The 22004-nt window shown below is 52.2% G+C and overlaps 1 protein-coding gene across 4 annotated transcripts in view; it reads right to left on the bottom strand.

Moving 5' to 3' along the window:
- Positions 1-4569: 4569 nt before the first annotated feature.
- Positions 4570-22004, bottom strand: part of LOC133347083 (serine/threonine-protein kinase MRCK alpha-like) — an 85017-nt gene continuing 67582 nt past the window's right edge. For 2 of the 4 annotated variants that reach the window (XM_061559020.1, XM_061559022.1), the window contains 19 exons: positions 19875-20023; positions 18241-18338; positions 18016-18092; positions 17735-17818; positions 16900-17005; positions 16416-16552; positions 15797-15936; positions 15443-15524; positions 14939-15155; positions 14203-14265; positions 13169-13569; positions 12153-12390; positions 11473-11570; positions 11051-11135; positions 10726-10843; positions 10086-10206; positions 9388-9505; positions 8450-8655; positions 4570-7959 (listed from right to left, as the gene is read on the bottom strand). In XM_061559020.1, the coding sequence (XP_061415004.1) occupies positions 7804-7959; positions 8450-8655; positions 9388-9505; positions 10086-10206; positions 10726-10843; positions 11051-11135; positions 11473-11570; positions 12153-12390; positions 13169-13569; positions 14203-14265; positions 14939-15155; positions 15443-15524; positions 15797-15936; positions 16416-16552; positions 16900-17005; positions 17735-17818; positions 18016-18092; positions 18241-18338; positions 19875-20023 (2694 nt within the window). In that variant the 3' untranslated portion in view covers positions 4570-7803. The remainder of the gene's footprint in view (positions 7960-8449; positions 8656-9387; positions 9506-10085; positions 10207-10725; positions 10844-11050; positions 11136-11472; positions 11571-12152; positions 12391-13168; positions 13570-14202; positions 14266-14938; positions 15156-15442; positions 15525-15796; positions 15937-16415; positions 16553-16899; positions 17006-17734; positions 17819-18015; positions 18093-18240; positions 18339-19874; positions 20024-22004) is intronic. The other 2 variants (XM_061559021.1, XM_061559023.1) reach the window with 1 other exon arrangement.

Genomic DNA, 22004 nt, shown 5'->3' with positions numbered 1-22004 from the left:
CCACACACACACACACTCACTAAGACGATGATCACACGTGCCCTCATAGACGCACGGGACAAAGGTCCCTCGTGTCGCCCTGCACGCAGCTGGGGGGCTGCGCTGTTGGCGAGCACCCGCTGATGCCTACCTGGCGGTGGCCGGCACCACCACGTGTGCACACTCGGCCGCGTTTCGCCTTTCCGGTGCTGCTTGTCGACAGGGGTGGACCGTTGTGGGGCTACTCGGTTAAGATTTGAGTCCACCACCCAAAGGGGAGTCCAGCGACCCGGCTCACGCGGGAAGCGGAGCTACGCATCAGCTGCAACGTGAAACGAACGCGCAGAGAGAGCCCCCCCCTCCCCCCGTTTCATCCTCCTCCTCCATCACCATCATCATCCCGTGCGGGCTGGTCACAGACAGCGCCTCCCACCGCTCGCTCATCTCGTCCACGCGCTCTCATCGCCATCCTCTTTCCCCTCTCTCACTCTTTTTTACGATCAGAGAAAACAAGAAGACGCTCGGTGTAGCCGGCACTTTGCTTCGTTCATCATTTCGTTTTTTTTTCTCAATGCTTTGCTTTATGTGCCCCCCCCCCCCGCCACCTTTTTTAAATGAAAGATTTCACGAAATATTTCAAGCTCTGCTCTCCTCCTTCTTACCCCTTCCATCTCTCTACCCTCTCTCTCTACCCCCCCCCCCCTCTCTCTCTACCCCCCCTCTCTCTCTCTACCCCCCCTCTCTCTTTCTACCCCCCCTCTCTATCTCTCCTCTCTTTTTTAAAATAACATTCTGGAGAGCCGGTTGTATGTTTATTGCGCATGGTTCTGGGACAAGATTAGAACCGCAGCTTCTGGAAGAACCACTTGCCCCACACCTCACTCCTCTCCCCCACCTCTCTCTCTCTTGTGCGCAGGTGCTTTTAGCGCCACAGCGCGTGGAATTGTAGCGTTTATTTCCATTTGTTTGCTGGTGACTGTGTATTTCATATCGGAATCGCCTCCGGTGCTGTTGCTGCTGGCGGCAATAAAAGTTGTTTAGAAGTCAAAGTCTCCTGTCCCCCGCCTCTCTGTTGTCTATCGCCTATCTCTCCAACGTCTCTTCTTTCGCTCACCTCACCTCGCTCTTCCATCGCTTTCTCTCTGTGGTGTAATGGTTAACGCGGCTGCCTACGGACTAGAAGGTTGTGGGTTCTCTCTCTCTCCGCTTCCCTTATCCATCTCCCCAAAGACCGTGTCGCTCTAAGCTCTCTTTCTCTCTCTGTTCCCCCTTTCTGGTCTCCATCCTCTCCACGGCGCACCCCACTCTCGTGTCTCTCGCTCTCTCGTTTCCTCTCGTTTATTCTCTTCCCTCAAACAAACACAAAGGCGTTGGGGCCCATTTGATGGACTGCGTTGAGAGATTCGTGATCTCTTCCGAGGAGGAGACGCGTTTAAGTGGTGGCGGAGGTAAAGGTGGTATCCATGGCGGTTATGGTAAAGATGATATTGATGATGGGGATGATGATGTTTGTGATGATGTTTGTGATGATGGAAATTATTTAAATGCCCAGGTGTTGCGACCACTCACACTGAAAGTGGATACCAAACGAAAAACATCTGCCAAAGCGATACAGTTAGGGTGAGGATCAGTGCTAAATTTAGGACTGTATAACTATTGGCTGGTTAAATTTCGATTTAAAGCTTTCGTGACTGCAGGGATTCATCTTCTTGGTTCTTTCGGTAAAGTCAGGTGTTGATCCTCCTGGAGGCATGACATCATTTTTTTTACGAGCGAGGCCCGATCATAAACAAACTGAACCGTTTGGAGATAAGCGACGTTTAGAGTGACGATGGTCCAAATGGTGAGGTCTGAAAGCTTTTTGCGACGTACTGAAAAAAAACCCACTTCGACAGCCGTTCACGCACGGGAGTTAATTTGAAATTGAGCCACGGTCGAGGCCCTCCGTCACTTCAGCGTGGCCACGTGTGCCAACACGCAGGAGTTTTGGGCAGTGACGGTGACAGCACTCGGAAGACCCAAGACTGCAAAGTGTCTGATCGCCTTATTATTTCGGCTTGACGTTGAGTTGCAATTACGACGGAGAGAGAATCCCGCGAGTCTGCACAAACTGGGTACGCTTTTGGAGCACGAGCCATCAAGCGCTTCATATTTCCCGCTCATCTTCTTGGTTCTTTCGGTAAAGTCACGTAGAAGGGAAATAATAAAATAATAAAAATAAAACATAAAATAATTCTCACGACGTTTCGGCCACAACGCAAGCAGTCGTCCTCAGGTGAAGGGAAGACAGCGTCTGACGCTGTCTTCCCGACAGACCTGTTATTTTATTATGTTTTATTTTTATTATTATTTTATTATTTCCCTTCTACGTGACTTTACCGAAAGAACCAAGAAGATAAATTGATTAGCATCACCAGACACGAGCCCATAGTCGACAACTGGCCGAACTAATCCAGGCCTATCCCGGTCAGAGTCTACTTGAAGGAGTGGTGGCGCTGCGCTATGAATTCGACCACAGCTGACGATCAGCAGCTAAAATTGGAGCCTGCCTAGGTAAACCCCACCTATCCTTCTTTAGCAACCTGCAGTGACCAGCGTGGTGAAGTATGGCCAAACACCACCCCGTCAAACCGACACCTGCGTGGGAAGTCCTTCGTCCAGCAGTGGATCGAACAGGGGCTGCGATTGACCGCTAATTCATTTCTGATAAACACACAAAACGACATCCCGTGAAAAAAAGATGTCCCTTCCCAATACCGCCGTGGTGGAAATTCCACATTTCCAAATTGCAGTGGCTGGAATTTCCGAAGGAAAACCATTACAAGAAGCGCTACCAATGAAAGAAAGATACACTATACTATACTCGCTTCTTTGCCCGTCCAAGGACGGGTGGATATTGCAGTAAATCTGAAACGTTCAATAGAAAAATTGTTCGGCTCATGCTTATTAATGAGGGGGGTTGCCCCATGTGGAGTGACGTCACCCGCTAATGGTTATTGGGGAGGGGTGCGGCATGCGGAGCGACGTCACCCCCTCGTGGTTATTGGGGAGGGGTGCGGCATGTGGAGTGACGTCACCCGCTCATGATTATTAATGGAGGGGCTCTTTTGCAGAGACGTAACGCACGGATGCAGGCACCGTGCTGCGCCCTGCTGCTCGCAGCTCAGACAACCACGTGTGGTCACCAGGACAAAATGAGGTCTCGAAACCCCGCATCGTACTACGGATTAGTTTTTTTTGTTTACTTTCAGGCCAGAAGCTTCGCCTGTCCAACATCAGCGTGTTGCGCCAGCGAGACGAGGGTGGCGTGTGGCGTCGTAGACCCACCCGGTGCGTGGCCGGGTTCGCCGTTCTCGCCGTGCGCACGAGCAAAGAACTCGGCCGCTGCCGGGAGCGCAACTCGTCACGTGCCACCCGCGCGGCCGCGTTGGGTGGGAGGGCCCCGCACGAAGAGGTCGCGTCCATAACATGTCCAATGGAAGCGCCGAGCGCCCGAATCCTCTTGAAGTCAGATAACATCACTCGAGTGCAGACGTGGGCCGTCACAGTGGATACAGGCGCCTGCCCATGGGAGTGCAGGGGGTTTCTGATGCCGCCGATGATGCTGCCGGTGATAAACGTTCATGCTGCTGCTGATTGAAGTAGCTGCTGCTTGTATCACTGAAGCAACTTCTGCTGCTGGCGATGGGAGTTAAGAGCTACTGCAACTAGTGTTGCCGCTGACGACGACGACGCTGCTGCTGCTGTTTCCTGTTCAATCTGCTGACGAGTTGTTTGTCGCGAACGAGCAGTGGCGCAGAGCTGGAGGCATGGACCCTGGTGCAAGGTATTCAATGAAGGCCCCCTGTTCATTTATCCACTCCCCCGGCCCGTGGACTTAGGACCGTGGTACGGAGTTGCACCGTCTGCACACTCCAGAGCTACGCGCCTGGATCAAAAAAGACCCTCAATTCAAAAGGACCCAATTTCCGGCAACTTCATCCATGTTGGTAGCACAGCGCCCCCCTGCGGGAGAGACCAGTCGTGTCACGCAATTTTCGTGGAGACAGGCAGGCGGTGGCTCCGCACGAGGCCTGTTACCCATCACTGTGGGGGGCAGCGATGGTTGGTGGATCACCGCACAGACACACAAGTTGTTGTTGTGGAACTCCCTTCCCCGTGGGCGTTAAGGAGCCACCGTACCTCGCTCGACTAGCGGCGAAAAGGCAGTACGGCAAGTGGGCTAATCGCCAGCTGTTCCTATCTGTACGGGGAGCGCGTGTCGTCCCCCCTTTGCGCGTGTTTTTTCTCCGGGTGCTCCGGTTTCCTCCCACTTGTATAATACTCAACATTAATTGGATGAAAAGTGAAAATAAAAACCAATGCAGGAACCTCATGAAAAAGTGTGGATCTCCTGGATAAGTAAAAAAAAACACATTTTTCAACACGTGAGTAGCATGTGACACATGTACAAAGTTACCTGGGCATCGTGCGAACCCAATTATCAGGTGAACTCGACCCCAAGCCATCACCGTGTGATCCGGTCACGAGATGCGAAGCAGTCATCGCTTCACAATGCCTTGCAAACAAGCGACCTCCACACACACCGCGGGTCGTCGATTTTTATGTTTATTTTGCAATGTTTTAAGGTTTGGTTAATATAAGATATCATGTTTGTGTCAAACATTATTACGAAGTGTTCTTAACCTGCTGCTGTCGATGCACTAACCCCTCTATAAATATTCGTGTGCAAAATAAAGAAAAAAAAGCCCCAGCACAATTTTAAGTTTATATTTCTTACAGCAAATTTCATTTAAAAACCAAGGTGTGATTTTTTTTCTCCGAACATTAATACAAGCGAACGCTCTTCTCTATGCCGCGTGCCTTTGATGTTAAAAAAAATACACCCACGTTATCATGCAAAACTGTACAACATTCTTACAGACGCAAAACAAAAACAAAATAACAAAGCTAGCAAGCCATGGGGGAACACGGTGTCGTCATCTGTTGCGTGTACTTTGTGTCAATTAATTCGCTTACAAAAGGCAACAAATACTGGCACTGAAATCACTGCCCACAGAGTCCCCGTGGCAGCCGCTTTCACATGCCCACCCCTCTCGCCCCACCCAAGATGTAACGCAACCCCCCATCCCCCCGCCCTAAAACCGTGTTGGGCCCAGCAGCCAGGGGATGGGGCCTCACTGGCGAGCACCTGGGCACCTCAGCGGCCTCGTGGGGCCCAGGCCCTCTATGGCAAAGAGGAGGGAGGGAGCAAACGAGCGAGTTTACGGAGCAATCTGCGATGAAAGACGCAGTGCATTGAACTACTCGGTGGAGAGTGAGCAGATGGCCTTCGGGGCCACATGGGTGGCTCCTTCCGATGGGACGTCACGTCCGCCCAGGGCTGTTTTGTCGTGTGGCCCGATGCCCGACTCGTGGATGCCATAGCTCCGGGCTATGGAGGCGACCGTGAAATTGGCCTCGGCTTGGCAACGCGACGAGGTCCCACATGGGGGCCCGTGACGAAGACAGTGGTGCGGCGGATTTGCGATGACGACGAATGCGCATCATGAGCGTGCGAGGCCTTCTCCCACATCACGTGGGTGCCCCGCCCACCACCCACAAACACTGCCACCCACATCTGCACACCATCCAAAACAATTTAAACATTTACAGCGATTTGGGCGGCACGGAGAGCTATGACGCACCCACGGGGAGCGTGGTGAAGATTATACAGCTGGGCCAGTGCACGTTTGGACCGAAAAAGTAATCAGAAGTTGCAGATATGAGAGATTATATTGGAAACACATGCGTAACACGTTATTACCCCCCCCCCCCTCAAAACAAGGACTGCTTGGGCGAGCCAGAAAATAAAACATATCTATCTACAGTATGCAGATAACCTGAGACCCCAGAAACCAGATGAAGCTAGCACATTGGATGACAATTTTTGTCTTAATTTTTTGATTGATTGGCCGCCGTAATTATTCCCAACGACGGCAAAGAACAAACATGCACTTACACACACGCACGCGCGCACACTCGCACTAGTATTCACACTCTCGCACTCGCGCACACAAGTACATATTCTCACACTCGAGAGAGCGCACAGTTCAGGGTTGATGTTTCCAACTCGCTCATCACACCCCCGTCGACACTGCACAATTTCAAAATAAAGCATTTTTCAATCGGCGTCTACCACAGCACCCCCCCCTCCCCCATTTGCAAGCTCGACTATGTCTTGGTCACTGTCTAGAGTGAGGGAAATAAAACGAACGCTACAACGGGCGATAGGTAATAACATTGGGAGCAGCTTCTGTTCTGGCGACGGCTAAAAACAGTAGTAGAGACGGGTGCTCTGAACGCCGAGCAGGCAAACTTAGGAATCACTTTTTGCAACCTTGACATGGTCCACAATCCCCCTGCGCGCGCTGGCTCCACGGCACAGACCCTCGCAACCAACCCGCACACAATGCTTGGCGCACAGCGCACTGTTCCCGGTCGGAAAAAAAAGAAAAAAATCTCTCTGCACCCCACCAACACCACGAGGTAACGGGTCCCGCGCTGTGTCTGCACCACTTCGGCAACGACAACAACAAAATATTAAAAACGTGAAAGAAAAACAAACAAACACCTGCATGTTCCAGCGAAAATAACCACGTGAAAAAAGAACACACGCAAGTTTGTGATCGGAAATATCTTACAGAAATAAACAACCGCAACACGCGTTTGCCGTGCGTTGGGTCGACAAGAACACGCAACGCTGTAGTGTTTCCTAGTTCCACGGTGCTGCTGGTTTTGACCCCACCACCCTCGTCCCCGGCGCCTCCCGCTGCAAAAAGTGGGGGCTGTGAAGAAGACTCCGGGAGACTGCATATGCCGTCAGAGGCAGCCACCACAAAGCGATTGCTGGTCGCAGGAAAAAACGTTTAACAAACCCCCACCCACCCAAACGGTACAAGGCCCCCGCTCTGCTCCCAATAGGGACGACGCGGGGGGGGGGGGGGTACGAGCGTGGCACAGCGCCGAGCTTCGCCGCTCGCCAAGCGCCCTGGTGCCTCTCACAGGAGAGGTTCTGCAGTGCCAGTGGCCGGTGGCCTTAGTGGTCGGATCACGGAGGCAGCGTGGACACGGGACAGCCGTGAGATGCACGGGACGTCCTACGTCCATCTGCTTGGAGGCTCCTGGAACCGTTGAATACGACGGGTGACCGCACGTAGCAGCAACGGCTCGGGGTTAAACAAAACAACTCTGCATGTTCTGAAAGTGGAACAAAATTCAGGACAATTTTAAGTTAATTCTTTTGTTTCTCAATTTTTTTTCTTTAAATCGGTAATTACTGTAATTATAGTTATTATATTATCGGTATTTATAACGAAACTCTCTTTAACACTCCCAGCTGCCCCCTCCCCTTGTCTCCGTAGACAGGCACAGGAGCCCCGGGTTGGGAGAGGGGAGCAACACAAAGAGGAATAGAAAACGAGTGTGAGTGAGTGCGTGCGTGCGTGGGTGGGCCCGGGGTCCCTTCACAGGCAGCGGTGTGGGGCATCTGGCGCGTGGAGCCCCGAGGCCCCACAGGAACACGACGTTCCATCGCTCCCACGCAGGCTGCGGCGGGGTGGGGCACGGGCGGGGTCACCTGGCGGGGCTCCCTTCAGGCAAAAGACAAACGTGGCTGGGCAGACCCCCCCCCCACCCCCCGAACACTCCCAGCACCGGTTTTGGGCACACCCCCCCCCCATCTTGTCCTCGTCGTTGCAGTCGTCACCATCGGGGGCGATCGAGGAGGAATGGCGCGGGCATGCGACCACCAACACCGCCGTTGGGTGTCGCGCGTGCCCAGACTCAAAGGTCCCACGGGGAGTGGCCGCCCAAACCGCCGCCACCAGCGCCGCCGCTGCTGCCGCCACCTTGGTTGCGCGGTGGAGACAGCGGGCTAGGCGGGCTGCTGAGGTTGGAGCTGTTGGAGGCCGTGGAGTGGCGTGGAGAGTCCGAGTCCTGCTTCGCGGCGCCGGCAGGAGAGGGCGAGCGAGTGCGCGAGTCCCGCGTGGGAGCGACGGAACGTACGGGCGGGGGCGGCGGACGGCAGGAAGACAAAACACACAGACACGTGGCAGAACACATGCACCACCGTTAGTGCACGCACACAATAACCTGAAAATTGCCGGTTGAGTGCCAGCCAAACGCAAATGATCCCACAACACGCAACACGAGCACCCGACAACACCGTCATCATGTTTGCCTTTTCTGGCGTGCTCCTGGATAGGTGGGATAATTGGCTGCATTCGCAAAACAAGCAGCAGCTTAAGTTTCCACTCGTTGTTGGCGAGCGGACCGGACAAAACGGCCTCCATCAATAATGCAGAATCGGTTTTGTCCCAATGCCTCGGCGGAGATGGCGCAGACACCACAGCCGGCGGGCACAAGCAAAGGTGGGGGATGGGAGGGATGGAGGGAGGGAGGGAGGCAGGGAGAGGGCAGTGGGTCTCACCTCGCGCTCAAACTCCGAGTCGGCACGGGGCCCGTGGCCCTCGCTGTGCTGGTCGGGGCCGCCCGACGAGAGGGACCCGTCCGAAGGTGACGCCACGGGCCACTTCTTGCTACCGGAGCCCCCGCTACCGGAACTGCCCAGGCCGGCACCGCCTGTCGCGCCGCCCGCCTCCCTCCGCCCTGCGCTGCCGTTCTGGGCAAGCGAGCCTGAAGCACGAGTGCAGCCACGAGCAACGACGCACAGACGCAATGACAATCCTTCACGTACGCACAACTAGAGACGCACATAAACACGAGTACACGCACATGCCCACATAAAACTAAAAAAAAACACACACACGTACAACCATATGTACATACACACAACAACACCACCAGAAAGACACCATTCTCTTGGCCGAAACCCACAATTTGAACTCAGATCTCAAGTGCTGGGTACTCGGCCACGCCAGCATTAATAACAGAACCGTGAACCCAACACACGTGTCTAGAGGCACGCCACCGCGTGACGGCTTCTCAATCGGATCCACCGGTTTTTGGGTCAAACTCTGCTGCGCCAGTGCTTCACACGTGCGGACTGTGCGAGGATCTGGCCTCTAGTCACGGTGGCGAGATGTTAACTACCTCGCCTGGTATACAGGTGAATGTGGGTTCGATCCCAATCCTGACGCCTGTATATTTGAAGTTTGTGCGTCTGTCTCCCCGTGGTCATGTGGATTTTGTCCGGGTCCTCCGTTTTTTCCCCTCCACACTCAGAAACGTGCGTTCAAGAGTATTTGGCCGGTATAAACTTCCAAGCGATAAGCCACTTTGCCGAGCTATCATATGTGGCCAGGTCACTTCTTGAAAAGAACTATATAGCTCATTGGGCATTGCACCTGGTTCATTAAAAATTGTTGAGTTTCAGTCGGGAGGAGTGGTGGGACGGCAAGCACTCACTGGGGCTGGTGGAGAGGCCGGCGTGCGAGTGCCGCGGCATGGCTGCCATGCTGGAGGAGCCCGAGATGGCGGGGCGCGGTCGCTCCTGCGGGTGCTCCTCGTGGATCGTCGACGAGCGCTGCAACAACGACAACGACAGCAGCAGCAGCAGCGACAGCAGCAGCGACAGCAGCAGCAGCAGCAGCGACAGCAGCGACAGCAGCAGCAGCGGGATGAGTGTCGATGCACGAGGCAGGCCGTGGCGCCGGCGCGAGCGGGGCGAGACCGCCTCAGCGTACCGACCGCCCCGTCCTCCCCGACCCTGCAAAGCCCTTTACTCGCTCAGCCAGTTGAGTTAACAGAGCCGATGGTAAATTAATGATAAATGCGTATTATTTATTAAAAGATTGGAGTCATACTTCGCGATGCTTGTCCAATTTCCTTTTCTTAAAAGAGTCTTTTGCTCGTAGGAGGAAACCCACCATGCATATGGGCTAAATAACACTCGAAATCCACAAGGATGGGCGATGAACCGAACTGCTGTAATTCCCCCACAATCTGCGGGACCGGGAGTCGCTGCGCGACAGAATCTACACAACCCTCCCAAACGCTGCCTCCGAAGCGCTGTGCTACGAAAGGAGTGCGCCACCGCAGGTCTGGAAGCGACGATTTGAGACAGGCGGCGTTGCGGCGCCACCGACGCGGCACAGCAATCTCACCACGGGCAGGTCCATGAGCATCTGCATGCCGTCGCCGGGGCCCATGTGCGCCACGTGGTTGAAGTTGGTGGGACCGGAGATGAGCTTGGAGCGCAGGTCTGGGTCCCGTATAATCATCTCCCTGCAGAGCACGAGTGAGGGGGGGGGGATGATGCGGGTCAACACAGGGTGTTCTCTCTCAACCAGTTTGCAAGTGGTAAGCGAATTGCTTATTAGGGCAATACTCTCCAAACGAGCACGCGAGTGGAATCATGGCTAGTCTGTGCCAAAGCAATCGGCATGTAATGCACGTGGCACACCATTCATTCTGCCGCTTGTGTAACGCAGCAAACGTTAATCAGACTGTAAAAGTCGTTAAATTAAAATCGAGTCTTAAGCTCATGATGAATATATTGAATCAAGCGCAAATATTAATCGCTTTTAAATTCACGTACCCTTAACATTGAGACCACACTGGATCCAATATTTTCACACCACAATATATTGTAAAAGTATTAACAAGGCATGAGAAATAAACCAAAGCGCCCATTGACACAAAAAACTGCAAAACGAATCGGATCACAGAATGAGTTAAGTGCTAAACCTATAAAGTTTGGAGAATCGAAAAAAAACACGCGCAAACACGTGGCAGGGTGGGCACCTCAAGGAGATCTTCTCGTCGTCCGGCACACGGTAGGAGAAGTGCCTCCGGCTGCGCATGCGGATCAGCTGCTTCCGGCTGTTGTCCGACGTCTCAGGCACATGCAGGTCCTCGCCCTCTGTAGAGGCACGCATCGCACGCGCGCGCACATCTCATTCCCCGTCGCCGTTGTGCGGCGTACGCGCTCCCGTCGCTGTCGCCGCTTAAACGGTCAAGCCGGACTTACTCGGGGCGACGACGCCAACACGGGCGCCGCAATGGGAAACGTGGCAGCCGTGCCAAGTTTCCGGCGATGTCTATGCAAGAGCACCCCCCCTTCTCCTACCTGCTTGCTTGTTTTGGAAGTAGATGAGACGCACGGGCTCGGAGGGGAGGAGGTTCAGGGTGCCCTGGGGGTTCAGCGGCTTTATCTGCACCACAGGGAGGAGAGATGCACAAGTCGAGGGTCAGTCCTCACAGGACGGGCACAACACAAAAGCTTCGACAAACCTCGGAGGACGCCTGAAAGCTCCACAGTCATCCATGTAGACGATGCTAAAGAGCCGATCGGTGGTGTCAATTGCTAAAATGACCCGTTAAAAAAATCTTACGCTGACTAATAGTTCAAGATTATTAAGTAAAAAGATCCTGTGCAAATTAGGTCAGGTTGTCATCATAATGAAATAACGACTGTCAATTAACTTTTCAATTAACTAGGAGGGACAGCGATTTGCTAATTTAGCAATATAGTAAAACAGCGAGTGGCACCTTTTTCAGCGGCAGTGTCTGTATCCACTCCATGGTGATGATGTTGAAGATGTCGACTGTGTTCTCACTGTACACCGAGAGGTACGGAGGGTTGTAACCTGCGACGTGAGGCAAAACAAAGTCAACACCGACGCAGTTACGCAGCAACGATACAGGTGCCAATGGGGCTAATAGTTTAACTCAACTATTTTTTTACCTTATCAGGTAAGGCCCACAGAGCTATACTGCTCTTTTTCTGAATGGAGTGGCGGCTTATCACGCGGAAACATGTATAGCAGCCAAATCCTCCCAACGCATGTTACTGAATGTGGAGGGAAAAATTGGAGCCGAAGGGAAAAAAATTAACACAGGTGGGGTCAGGGTTGGGATCGAACCCATGCCCTCCTGCATACCGGGCGAGGGAGTTAACAACTCGCCACCGTGGCGACTTACAGCAAAAATTGGAGTCGGAGAGAAAAAATAATAATACAGGTGGGGTCAGGGTCGGGATAAAACCCATGCCCTCCTGCATACCGGGCGAGGTAGTTAACATCTCATAGCCACCGTGGCGACTTACAGCAAAAATTGGAGTCAGAGAGAAAAAATAATAATACAGGTGGGGTCAGGGTCGAGATCGAACTCATGCCCTCTTGCATACCGGGTGAGGTAGTTAACATCTCATAGCCACCGTGGCGACTTACAGCACGCAGTGGGAGGTGCTGGCCACATGAGCTCCTGCTGGCGCGAGCGGCGGCCCTGCCGGTCCACGTAGATGCCCACACAGGAGAAGCACAGCAGGTACTCGCGTGCCGGGCCGGGTCCGCCCACGATCTCCACGCAGCACAGAGCGTCTGCTGGAGCGCCACCGCCCGCCGCCAGGAAGCTCAGCGAGGGGTCCTCGGCCTGCACCAGGCAGTGGCCCGACGCCTCCTCTCCGGCCTGCGCCAGTGACACGGCAACAATACAACATGGGCACAACGCACGAGGCAAAGTCAGAAATACAGGAAACAATCTGGACAATGCAGCGCACATCTGTTGGTTGTTGGAAACGGCAGTGGTATTTGAAAGTACCGTACAGGCAAGGATTAATTCTCTGACTTGCTAAATATGACTGCTAAGCTCACATGTGCATGAAATTGTGTTTTCCGTTCATGGACGTTTTCTAGTCATAATAGATTCTGTCATGAACCACAGGTACAAAGGAGAATACATTTCATGAAAGGAATTGTGACCCGGGACCATGACGCAATTCATAATGTCATGGAGTGGGTGAATGATTGCGTGCCCAGCAACTGATTAAGACTTGAAAAAGAAACCAGCAGAATATTCAATATACGTACATACATTGGTGTATAATTTTATAAGTAACACAATATAGCATTATTATATAATTCCCAATGTCAAAAAATCACTTTAAGGTGTCTTATTATCTATACCAATGGTTCCTAACTTTTCTGGAGCCACGGAACCACTCTAAACTCTCAACTAATTGTCATCGAAGACGAGCGGTAAACAAATTTGCTGTTTTTGAAGAAATATATCTTCAACAGTGCCACTGCCGATTTCCCATGGCTTTACAGACGACCAGCACTCTGCGGATCAAAAGTTAGGAGACTATATGGCACTGATCATCAAGGACGCGATATAATCACTAACGTCAGCATGGCCAAACCCACGGAGCAGTGAAACCGCCGCAGGGCGTGTGTGCGCCCGTTACCCCGGTGGCGTAGATGGCGAATCCGGACTGGTATCCCACGCAGATGCCCTCCGACAGCACCGCGAGCCACTGCGCCACGTTGGGCAGCTGGTACTCGCGAATCCGGCGGTGGCGCGTGCGCGCAGCACCGCCCATCAGCTCGTAGCACACCAGCTGGCGCTTCATGGCCAGGCAGAGGAGGGCCGAGCCGGCGGCGCCGAGCCCGCTGGGACGCCCTGCCGCGATCGCCTGGCAGTTCTTGGCCTCGGGCACCTTGTAGGGCTCATGCTCCAAGCCCTCGAGCGCCTTCCACACGTAGAGGCGCAGCTGACGGTTGCGGCCGGTGATCACGGCCACCAACTGCGCCTCCGGGATCAGCTCGATCTGCGTCACCTTTTTGCAGTCGTCCACGCGCACGATCACTGTGGACGCACGCCGCATGTACGCCTTTGTGTTTAGAGATCGCCACCCAGTGGCAGGTGAGAAACGAACCGATATTGGACGAATCGGATGATTAAAATATGGCTTCTCTCGCTAATGATTCACATCGATGAATAATGCGTGTGAGAATAATTTACAATTTAAGTCAGCTGTATGTGAATGACATGCCAGTGTTACGTTTAAGATTAAAAAAATTAGATGGGAAAAAAACGAGACAATACAAACGGGATTGCAATAACCCGTGACCCAGGATCGTTTATGGTATATTGAACAAATTCAGATGTGACTCGTGAAGTGGTAAACAAGATGCGACAGTGCTTGATGATGTGGAAATGTACGTATTTAGTCCAGGATTCCAAGAAGGTCAATATATCGAAATCATAGCCTGCTATATGTATAGCTACAAAATGTATAATCATGGTGGATTGTGGGCAATGAACAAAATAATGGTAGGGGCAGGCCCTGATAGAACCTGCCTCTCAAAAGGCTTCCGTGCACACGTTCGTGACCAGTGCAGAACTGCTGAAGTGAATGGCGATGCATTGTGTTCCTGCTACAAGGTGTTTATTGTATTTTCTGATGAGGCATTATACACAAGGGTTGTGCACACTTACCATCATTGGTGACTTCGAGCACATAAAACCCATCTTCCGCTCCAAGTGCTATTCTATCGTGGTCTGCACGCGCACACACACACACAAATAGAAGGATCCCGTATTTCACCATGCAGGCTCTCATGGCAAGTGCTGTTAGCGGGCACGTATCAAGGAATACTACTGGAGGGCGTGGTGATGTGGCCAGTATCTCACAAAGGCCACGCTTTGTCTCCCCAGTGCTTGCATTAGGACACTACACCAGGTACTCATTTAAGGCCGAATTGATCTTGTGGAAGCTCAGGACCAGTCACGATATTTGCTAATTGTTGGGGCAAATGCAATCGGCGAGCACCTACGAAGGCTGGAACGGCACACGATGGGGTGGGTGGGTGGGCAGTACCACGCCTGGCTACCTTCATCTCCCCAGATGTTTACACAACACACCATATACTCATTTGAGAACGAGTCCACCTAGGGAAGGCCCAAGACCGGTTCAGATAACCGTCGCTGGTGTTGGCCCATGAGCGGGAATCAAACGGGGGTCGCCGGGTTCACGACGCAGCATGCTAACCACTACACTACCACTCCACCATATTCGTACACACCCAATTGAATATCTGCACACACACAGACACGTGCACAACTGCCAATTGACAAAGCAACGCACGGCGGTGAGCATGAACTCTTCCCAACGGCTTGCCGAGCGCAAGCTTCCCATTGTGGAGGCCAGCTCCGTGTCCATGCCCACTCTCACCGATGACGGCGGCGGACAGGGTGGTCTTGATGTAGGGCAGGCCGCTCTCAAAGGCCTCGCGCGCCTGGTACACGGCACGGTCCTTGAGCTTGTTGCGCTTGAGCAGCCTCTGCAGCTCGCTCAGCACGCCCACCCAGCGCTCCTTCTCCGTCTCGGTGTCCGCGAGGATCAGCGTCGATAACCTCGTACGGGGTGTCGTCAGCTGCGTCGCCGTCACCTGCAGTGCATGCGATTGGTGTGTGTGTGATTGGTGTGTATAATTGGTGTGCGTAATTGGTGCGTGCGATGCATGCGATGCGTGCGTGCAGAGTAACGTGCGACAAGAGTTTTTTTTTTGCACCGTGACACTGCCTGCAAATAAAATCTGAAATGTGGGACCTGTTGAGTTCCATGCATTTGCTGTGATCCTGAGATCAAGCCGGTTGGTGTCGCTGTGAATTCTGGGGTTTCTGCAGCTCGATTGGCGTGTGGTGGCAGGAGCTCAGCCGTAGCTGTACGACTCACCCTGAAGATGGAGGGCACGTCCTTGCGGTTGGCGTGGATCACGTCGGAGGCGAGGACCGAACTCACAGAAAATTCCTCATCCCTGCATTCCGTGTACACACAAACGCAAAATCGTTTACGCGTACGTTTAAATGTGCAACGCTGAAAGAGTCGAGTGACAGGTCAGCAGACGTTAACCACTACTCATCCCTACTTGCGCAATGTATAAATTATTTAAAAAAAAATTAATTAAAGAGGTGCAATGCTCTTTGTTCACATCTACAAGAAAGGTCACTTGATTCAGGCTGCCAAATATTAAATGTGCACCACTGGACTCCTCCACGAAGCACCGTGCTGCCCGGCCGAGTGGCTGACCTCATGTCGATGACGTGGCTGACCCCCACATTTGGCAGTGCCGTCTTGCCCTCGGGGATGTCGAACAAAACGAGCTTGAGATCGCACACCACCGCGTACGCCCTCTGCCAGCCCTTCTTGACGCCCGCTGGCTTCGGCACCTGCGAGAAGATGGAGAGGGGGGGGTTACGATCCGCGACATCCTTTCTGTGCCACGTGGTATTCAGCCTCACTCTACGGAATGTCTCAGAAAGGTAGTTTGATACAAATGCCATGGATGATAGTCAACTTGGTCAAAATCCATGGCAAAGTCAATATGGAATCGAGAGTTTCAAGCAGTGCCACCTTCTGGAGTTCACAGCCAGCTATGTTCAGTGGAATTGTGGCTATACTCTGTGACAGAAATTCCAAAAACAATGAGGACCGTTCCGTACACAACTTTCTGTCCATCCTTGAATAAGAAGAGCTTTTTAAGGGAAAGGCTACTCATGCCGAGCTGCAACACGAATCCCAATTCTCTCGAATTGACGGACGCAGTGGCCCTGTGACCAACCGCCAGTTTCACACTCGTGGCCACTTGTGAGTCACGCCAGGGCACCAAGACGTCTGGTAACAAGCTAGCGCGGCGCTGGGGCCTCACCCGCACGTATCCCTCGTAGGCAGTGCCGGTGCCACGCTGCGGGTCGATACCCAGGGGCCGGCGTGTCTGGTCTGCCGGGATGGGGCACACCTGGGGTGCCTTCTCGGCACACGTCACGTGGCATGAGAAGCCGCACACTGCCGAAAAAAAGGGGGTGGGGGGGGATGCATGAGGATACATGCACGGACACAAGATATACACACACACACGACACAAAGCACATGCAAGGAAAGACACATGCATGCGTGCACACGCGGACACACACACGCACGTGTACATGCAGAGACATCCACACATACACAGAAACACACAATCGCATAAGCACACAAGCATAAATCTAAAGTGCGGCACCAGTAGGCGTTAACATACTAAACTGAAACACACCAAGGCAAAATATATATTTTACTCTTGATAACAATACGGTGTCATGACAAAAATGTGCGTGACCCTAACACCACGACCAGCGCACACGTGCTGGTGGTACCTTCGCATGCGCAGCCTTGCCGCACCAGGCCCAACATGAGGGAGCTGCACTGGCTGCACTTGGTGGGGCTGCTGAATGTCCGCACCACCAGCGAATGCGCCTTTGGCTGGAAGAGGGCAGCACGGGATTGAGGGGTTGGGAAGAATGGCAACAACGAAACCATCCGAATTAATACTTGTTGTGCTGTGTGTGCAAGTTTGTGTAAGTGTGAATGTGTGCCCGTGGGGAGCGGTAGCGTAGTGGTTAGCGCGCTGCGCTCCAAAGTTCAATTTCCGCTTGTCGCCACCAACACCAGTGATGATCATCCGAACTGGTCCTGGGTCTCCCCTAGGTCGACTCGGCCTTAATTGACAACCTGGTGCAGTGTGCAAGCATCAGCATTGAGTGGACATAAAAGGCCATGCCCTTGTGTGCCGTGTTGGCCTTAATAGGAATTTGATAACAACACTTTTCCCAACAGTCTGTTAAGACTATAAAGGGGATCTTTGTATTTTGAGTAGTGACAGGTTGCGGAGTTGGAAATATAATCCTGTAGCCACCGAGTTAAATTTCTGCTCAACCAAAATCGCTGGCGAATATTTGAACCAGTCATGGACGCCTCCCAAGGTCGACACAATCTTATAATTGTACCTTTGACAGTGTATAAACGTCACCACTCGAGAGACAAAGACGACCAAGCGTGGTTCTCGCCACACCGTTCGTTCGTGTGTGCCATCCAATGTAATTAGTACACAGCACTTGCCCGAACAACCTATTGTAGAGGCTGCATGGGAGAAATTGGCATTTTGTTTTGTGTGGAGGCGGGGGGGGGTGGCACGGCCAGCAGCGGCAATACCTTGGGCTGTGCAGCCGTGGAGTGCACAGGCAGCGAGGTGGCGCGCGACAGCTGAGAGACGGGGCCGGGACGCAGCTCTGCATCCTGCGCACGCCACACGACATACGAGTGCTGCTCAAGGACGGCCTTATAAGAGGTGCTCGCCATCAGTACTCACCACACCAGTTCGTCAGGCTAAAATAGGGGATCTATTGTGCGATAAAGAGTGGGCCAAAGCTTCCTATTAGCTTAACTTATTACGGAAACAAGGAATGTAAACAATGGTGCACGGGGCAACTTACGTCTGGCTTGTCGACCGGTGACGACGGTGTTTCATAATATCGCACGAGGGAGTTCCTCGAGTCCTGTTGTTTGAGACCTGCGCAGAGTGGTGGCAACATGAATGCTTGGGGCATTGTCCACTCACGACGCGCTGGGTTAGGGACACCGAACATTGGCCGCCTCAAAAGGTGACAATGCAAACTCGAACACTGCACCACCGTTACGTTCGGGGGCTGTTATGTTACCTTTGTCTGGTTGCCTTTTCATCTCGGCCACTTCTTTCTTAAGGATGTCCAATTCTGCCATGAGGCTGCTGTTCTTCTTCTCAGTCTCTTGCAGTTTCCTGTGAATTAAAATATTTGTATTAAAAAAGAAACGCCTCATAAAGCGTGTTAACCACAAACTTAACCACACTTGGGATCTCCACAATCTCGTGAATTATTATTTTTACGGGCCACCAGTGGCACAACGCAGCCCCTCAAAGCAGCCTGACAAATTTTTACACGTGAATTCCGTTAGGGATCGCCGCTAAATAAAACCACACATATTTTTAGACGACAATTTAATTTAAAGCCGTTTCCACGCACAACAATGCCGTGTCTTAGCGATAAGTACAGACTCAAAAGAATCGGCGCACTGCACAGGGGATAATGTTTTCCCATTCCGGGGCCTACGCCCATAATGCTTTCCTTTGAGGAGTAAAACTTCACGTACTATATATATATTTTTGTCTGTGTTTACACACCACCCCAAAGCGGTCAGGTCTTGAGTTCCCTACTGGGGCTGACAGGAGTATGAGTGACGAGCACGCCCCAATAATCACCCCGAGTAATTTTCTCCCGCGACGGCATACCTAGGGTGCTCGCCTTCAATGACAGGAGAGGGGGGGAGGGCAAGTGGGGGGGGGGGGGGGAATTGAAAAAAATAAACAGAGCAGTCTCTGCGGTTTGTTTTGGTAAAGCGCAGGCATTCACACAGTGAGGTGTTTGTCTCAAATGTCCAAGTGCGGCACGTGCTGGAATGCGGTCGATTGTGCCGGTGGGAAGGCAGTGTTGGTGTCGCTACCACTAGGGGGCTGCCAAACACTTCCCCGGCAGTCGGATTTCACCTCGTCTGGTCCGCCCGGATCGAGCACGGTTTCGGATTTATTACGCGAGTCCCAGTTAACGTTCATCCAAAGGCACTGTCCATGAAATGTCCAAAAATTTACAAATGTACGTATTTATGGATGGGTTCAAATGTATAGGATGAAAAGTACAGCAGGGTAAATACAAGGTGAATGAACCATGAGGGATTCAGAAAGTACAGATCCATAATAGAGGTTTAAGCTGACAACTGACTGCATGTGGTAGTGTGTCAAGAATAGGAGGGGGTGGTGGGGTGTTTCCAAACAAAGTGGGCAGTGGTGGAGAATGAGCATCCTCCCACTGACCCACTGAGTCAAGATTGACACAGGGGATGGAGACGTCAGTGGCTGCTCGAGCAGAAATCAAAAAAATTGGTAAACAGGAGAAACAAGTTTCGATTTAAAGCTTCCGTGACTGCAGGGATTCATCGTCTTGGTTCTTTCGGTAAAGTCACGAAGAAGGGAAATAATAAAATAATAAAACTACAACATTTTACTTTTATTATTTCCCTTCTACGTGACTTTACCGAAAGAACCAAGAAGAGGAGAGACAAGGTCTCAGAGATGTGGGATGGGAGGCAAGGGCTCGAGGTATTGATAAAACTAAGATGGCAATCTTGCAGTATATTGTGTGACATTGGCATGAGGTTTGTGTGACATCACCAAGCAATTCGGGGCAGCACTGATGCTCACGCTCTGGCGTTTCCGCTTCCCGCCGTCGCGTTCACACTCACACAGGACATCGGCACTCACCCCTCGGTGGCCATGTGCGTGGCCTTGATTCGCGTCAGCTCCTCCTGCACGCCCTGCTTGGCACGGATCTCCGCGTCAAGCGCAGACTGCAGCTCCAGCCGCGCGGACATCTCCACCTTCTGGCTGCGCCTCGTCTTCCACAGCGTGTCCTGCCCGAGTCACAAGGCGGCGAGCACGGCGCCGTCAAACGCAACGCCCCTCTCCCATCTCGACCTCGCAACTCCCCCACCCCTCCCCCGAATCCATGCTGTCCCCACGACATGTGCGACTGTCAACGCGGGCGCCTGATGCCGCATCATCAGGCGCCTGCGTGACGCCAAGACTGGCGAGCGTGAGCAGTTACGTAGGCACTGCGTGAGACAAAGCTGTCGATGGACTTGGCGCCTGAGCAGCTGCTGTTATGATGCACCACCGGATGTGCCTATAGAACACACTCTATATGACTGTTCCATCACTTGTTTGTTGCCTAAACTCCCACAATGCATGCCATGTGCGTGACTATACTTAATCTGCTACCAGTATGCCACTCTTATTTTAAATAAAGCATGTGCAAATTTTTGCTCTATTTCGAGATAAACGAGATCAAAGGAAAGTATGACAGGGTCCCTGTAGTCTTTATCAATGTTGTGTTTTTTATGCAATCTGCATATACGGGGCATTACACAGCCCTCTCTTACAATGGCCTTGACCCCAGAAGCATGATGCAAGCCCTGCAAACACACAGCCAGTCAGTAACTCCCCTCCCGCAGTGACTAAGCGGCGACGAAAACAAGCAACAAAGCTTTTGCCGTCCAGGCTTTCAAACAAAAGCGAACAATAGCTAAAACTGGCACATCTCCTTGCAGTCTTTCCATATTATGCATTGTGCGAATGTAAACTAGGAGGGATCACAAAGGCCACTCGTGGTCATTCGGCGGAAGGTGGGGAGGGGGGCGGCTCTCGCCTAGGAGGCCAGGATGTGGTACGTGTGCACCACATCTCGTCACCGAATGTGGTGCGCATGAGGCCGTGGGTTCGATCCCGACCCTGACGCCTGTGTATTTGGAGTTTGCATGTTGTCCCGTGATCGTGAGGATTTCTCTCCGGGTAATCGTTTTTTCCTCCACAGAAATACTCTCAACGTGCGTTTAGAGTATTTGGTTGATATAAATTCCACGTGATAAGCGACTTTATTGAGCTATCATTTGTAGCCAGGTCGCTTCTGAAAAAAAGAGCTATACAGCTAAGTGGGCCTTACCTGGTAAAATAAAAATAGTTTAGTTATATTAGTTTTCACTTCCGTCATTAAGAGCAGAGCCGGGACCAAACACAAGGCATGTTCACGTGAAATTCACGACGAAGCAAATATTAAATATAGGACGCACTTGATGTTTGTTTTTACGCAAGGTTATACTCGAATCTCGTTTGTTTTTGTTGAAATTCTAATCAACTATGCTCAAGCAAAAACACACCATCAACCAAAAAGCGACACCTAAATATTTACTTTAGTGTACAATTTCAGTTATCTTACGACATGTTTATTTAAGTCGTGTTTATTATTGCAAATTATTATAAACAGAATTCAAGTAAACAAAGAGAAAATTAAAGAGTAAAAATGTGCAACGGCAGAGGGGACCAGGAATGCCGCAGTGCACAAATGCAATGACAACGGTAGAAGGTTTGGCAAAACGTGCAGTGGAAGAGGTTCGTTGCAGTTCTTGGTGACATGGCAGCACTGAGTGGCCGGGCCAACAGTGCGCGGGAACTACAAGGGGACGTCGTAACCATGGGAGGTAGTATGAGGTAGAGCAGAGTGGACATGCGCAGAGATCGCTTGCCAACACGTCACGCAAAGATATCTACTCTGGCCAGGCGGACGAGCCTTTTTGGCCGACCTGCCTTCGCCGATCTCCGAGGGATGAACGATCCCCGCTGCTATCGGCTTCGCTTTCGTCCCGAGCCGACGTAGCAACAAGCGGCCCACCCAATACGATGGGGTTTGGCTCGTACAACCAGCCGTCACAAAACTGTATGCGCTCATTTGTCTCTGCTATTGTTGGCACTTGTGGCTAAATAATGAAAACAATAACAAAGACTCTGCACAGCTCTAATCTACGGGTTCTCCACTGACGGCCTCATGCCACGTGTGTC

The sequence above is a fragment of the Lethenteron reissneri genome, chromosome 25 (genome assembly GCF_015708825.2).
Source record: "Lethenteron reissneri isolate LAM-NWPU_2019-01 chromosome 25, ASM1570882v1, whole genome shotgun sequence".
Classification (NCBI taxonomy): domain Eukaryota; kingdom Metazoa; phylum Chordata; class Hyperoartia; order Petromyzontiformes; family Petromyzontidae; genus Lethenteron; species Lethenteron reissneri.
Note: the sequence above shows the minus strand (reverse complement) of the source record. Positions and strands in the feature narration are given on the sequence as shown.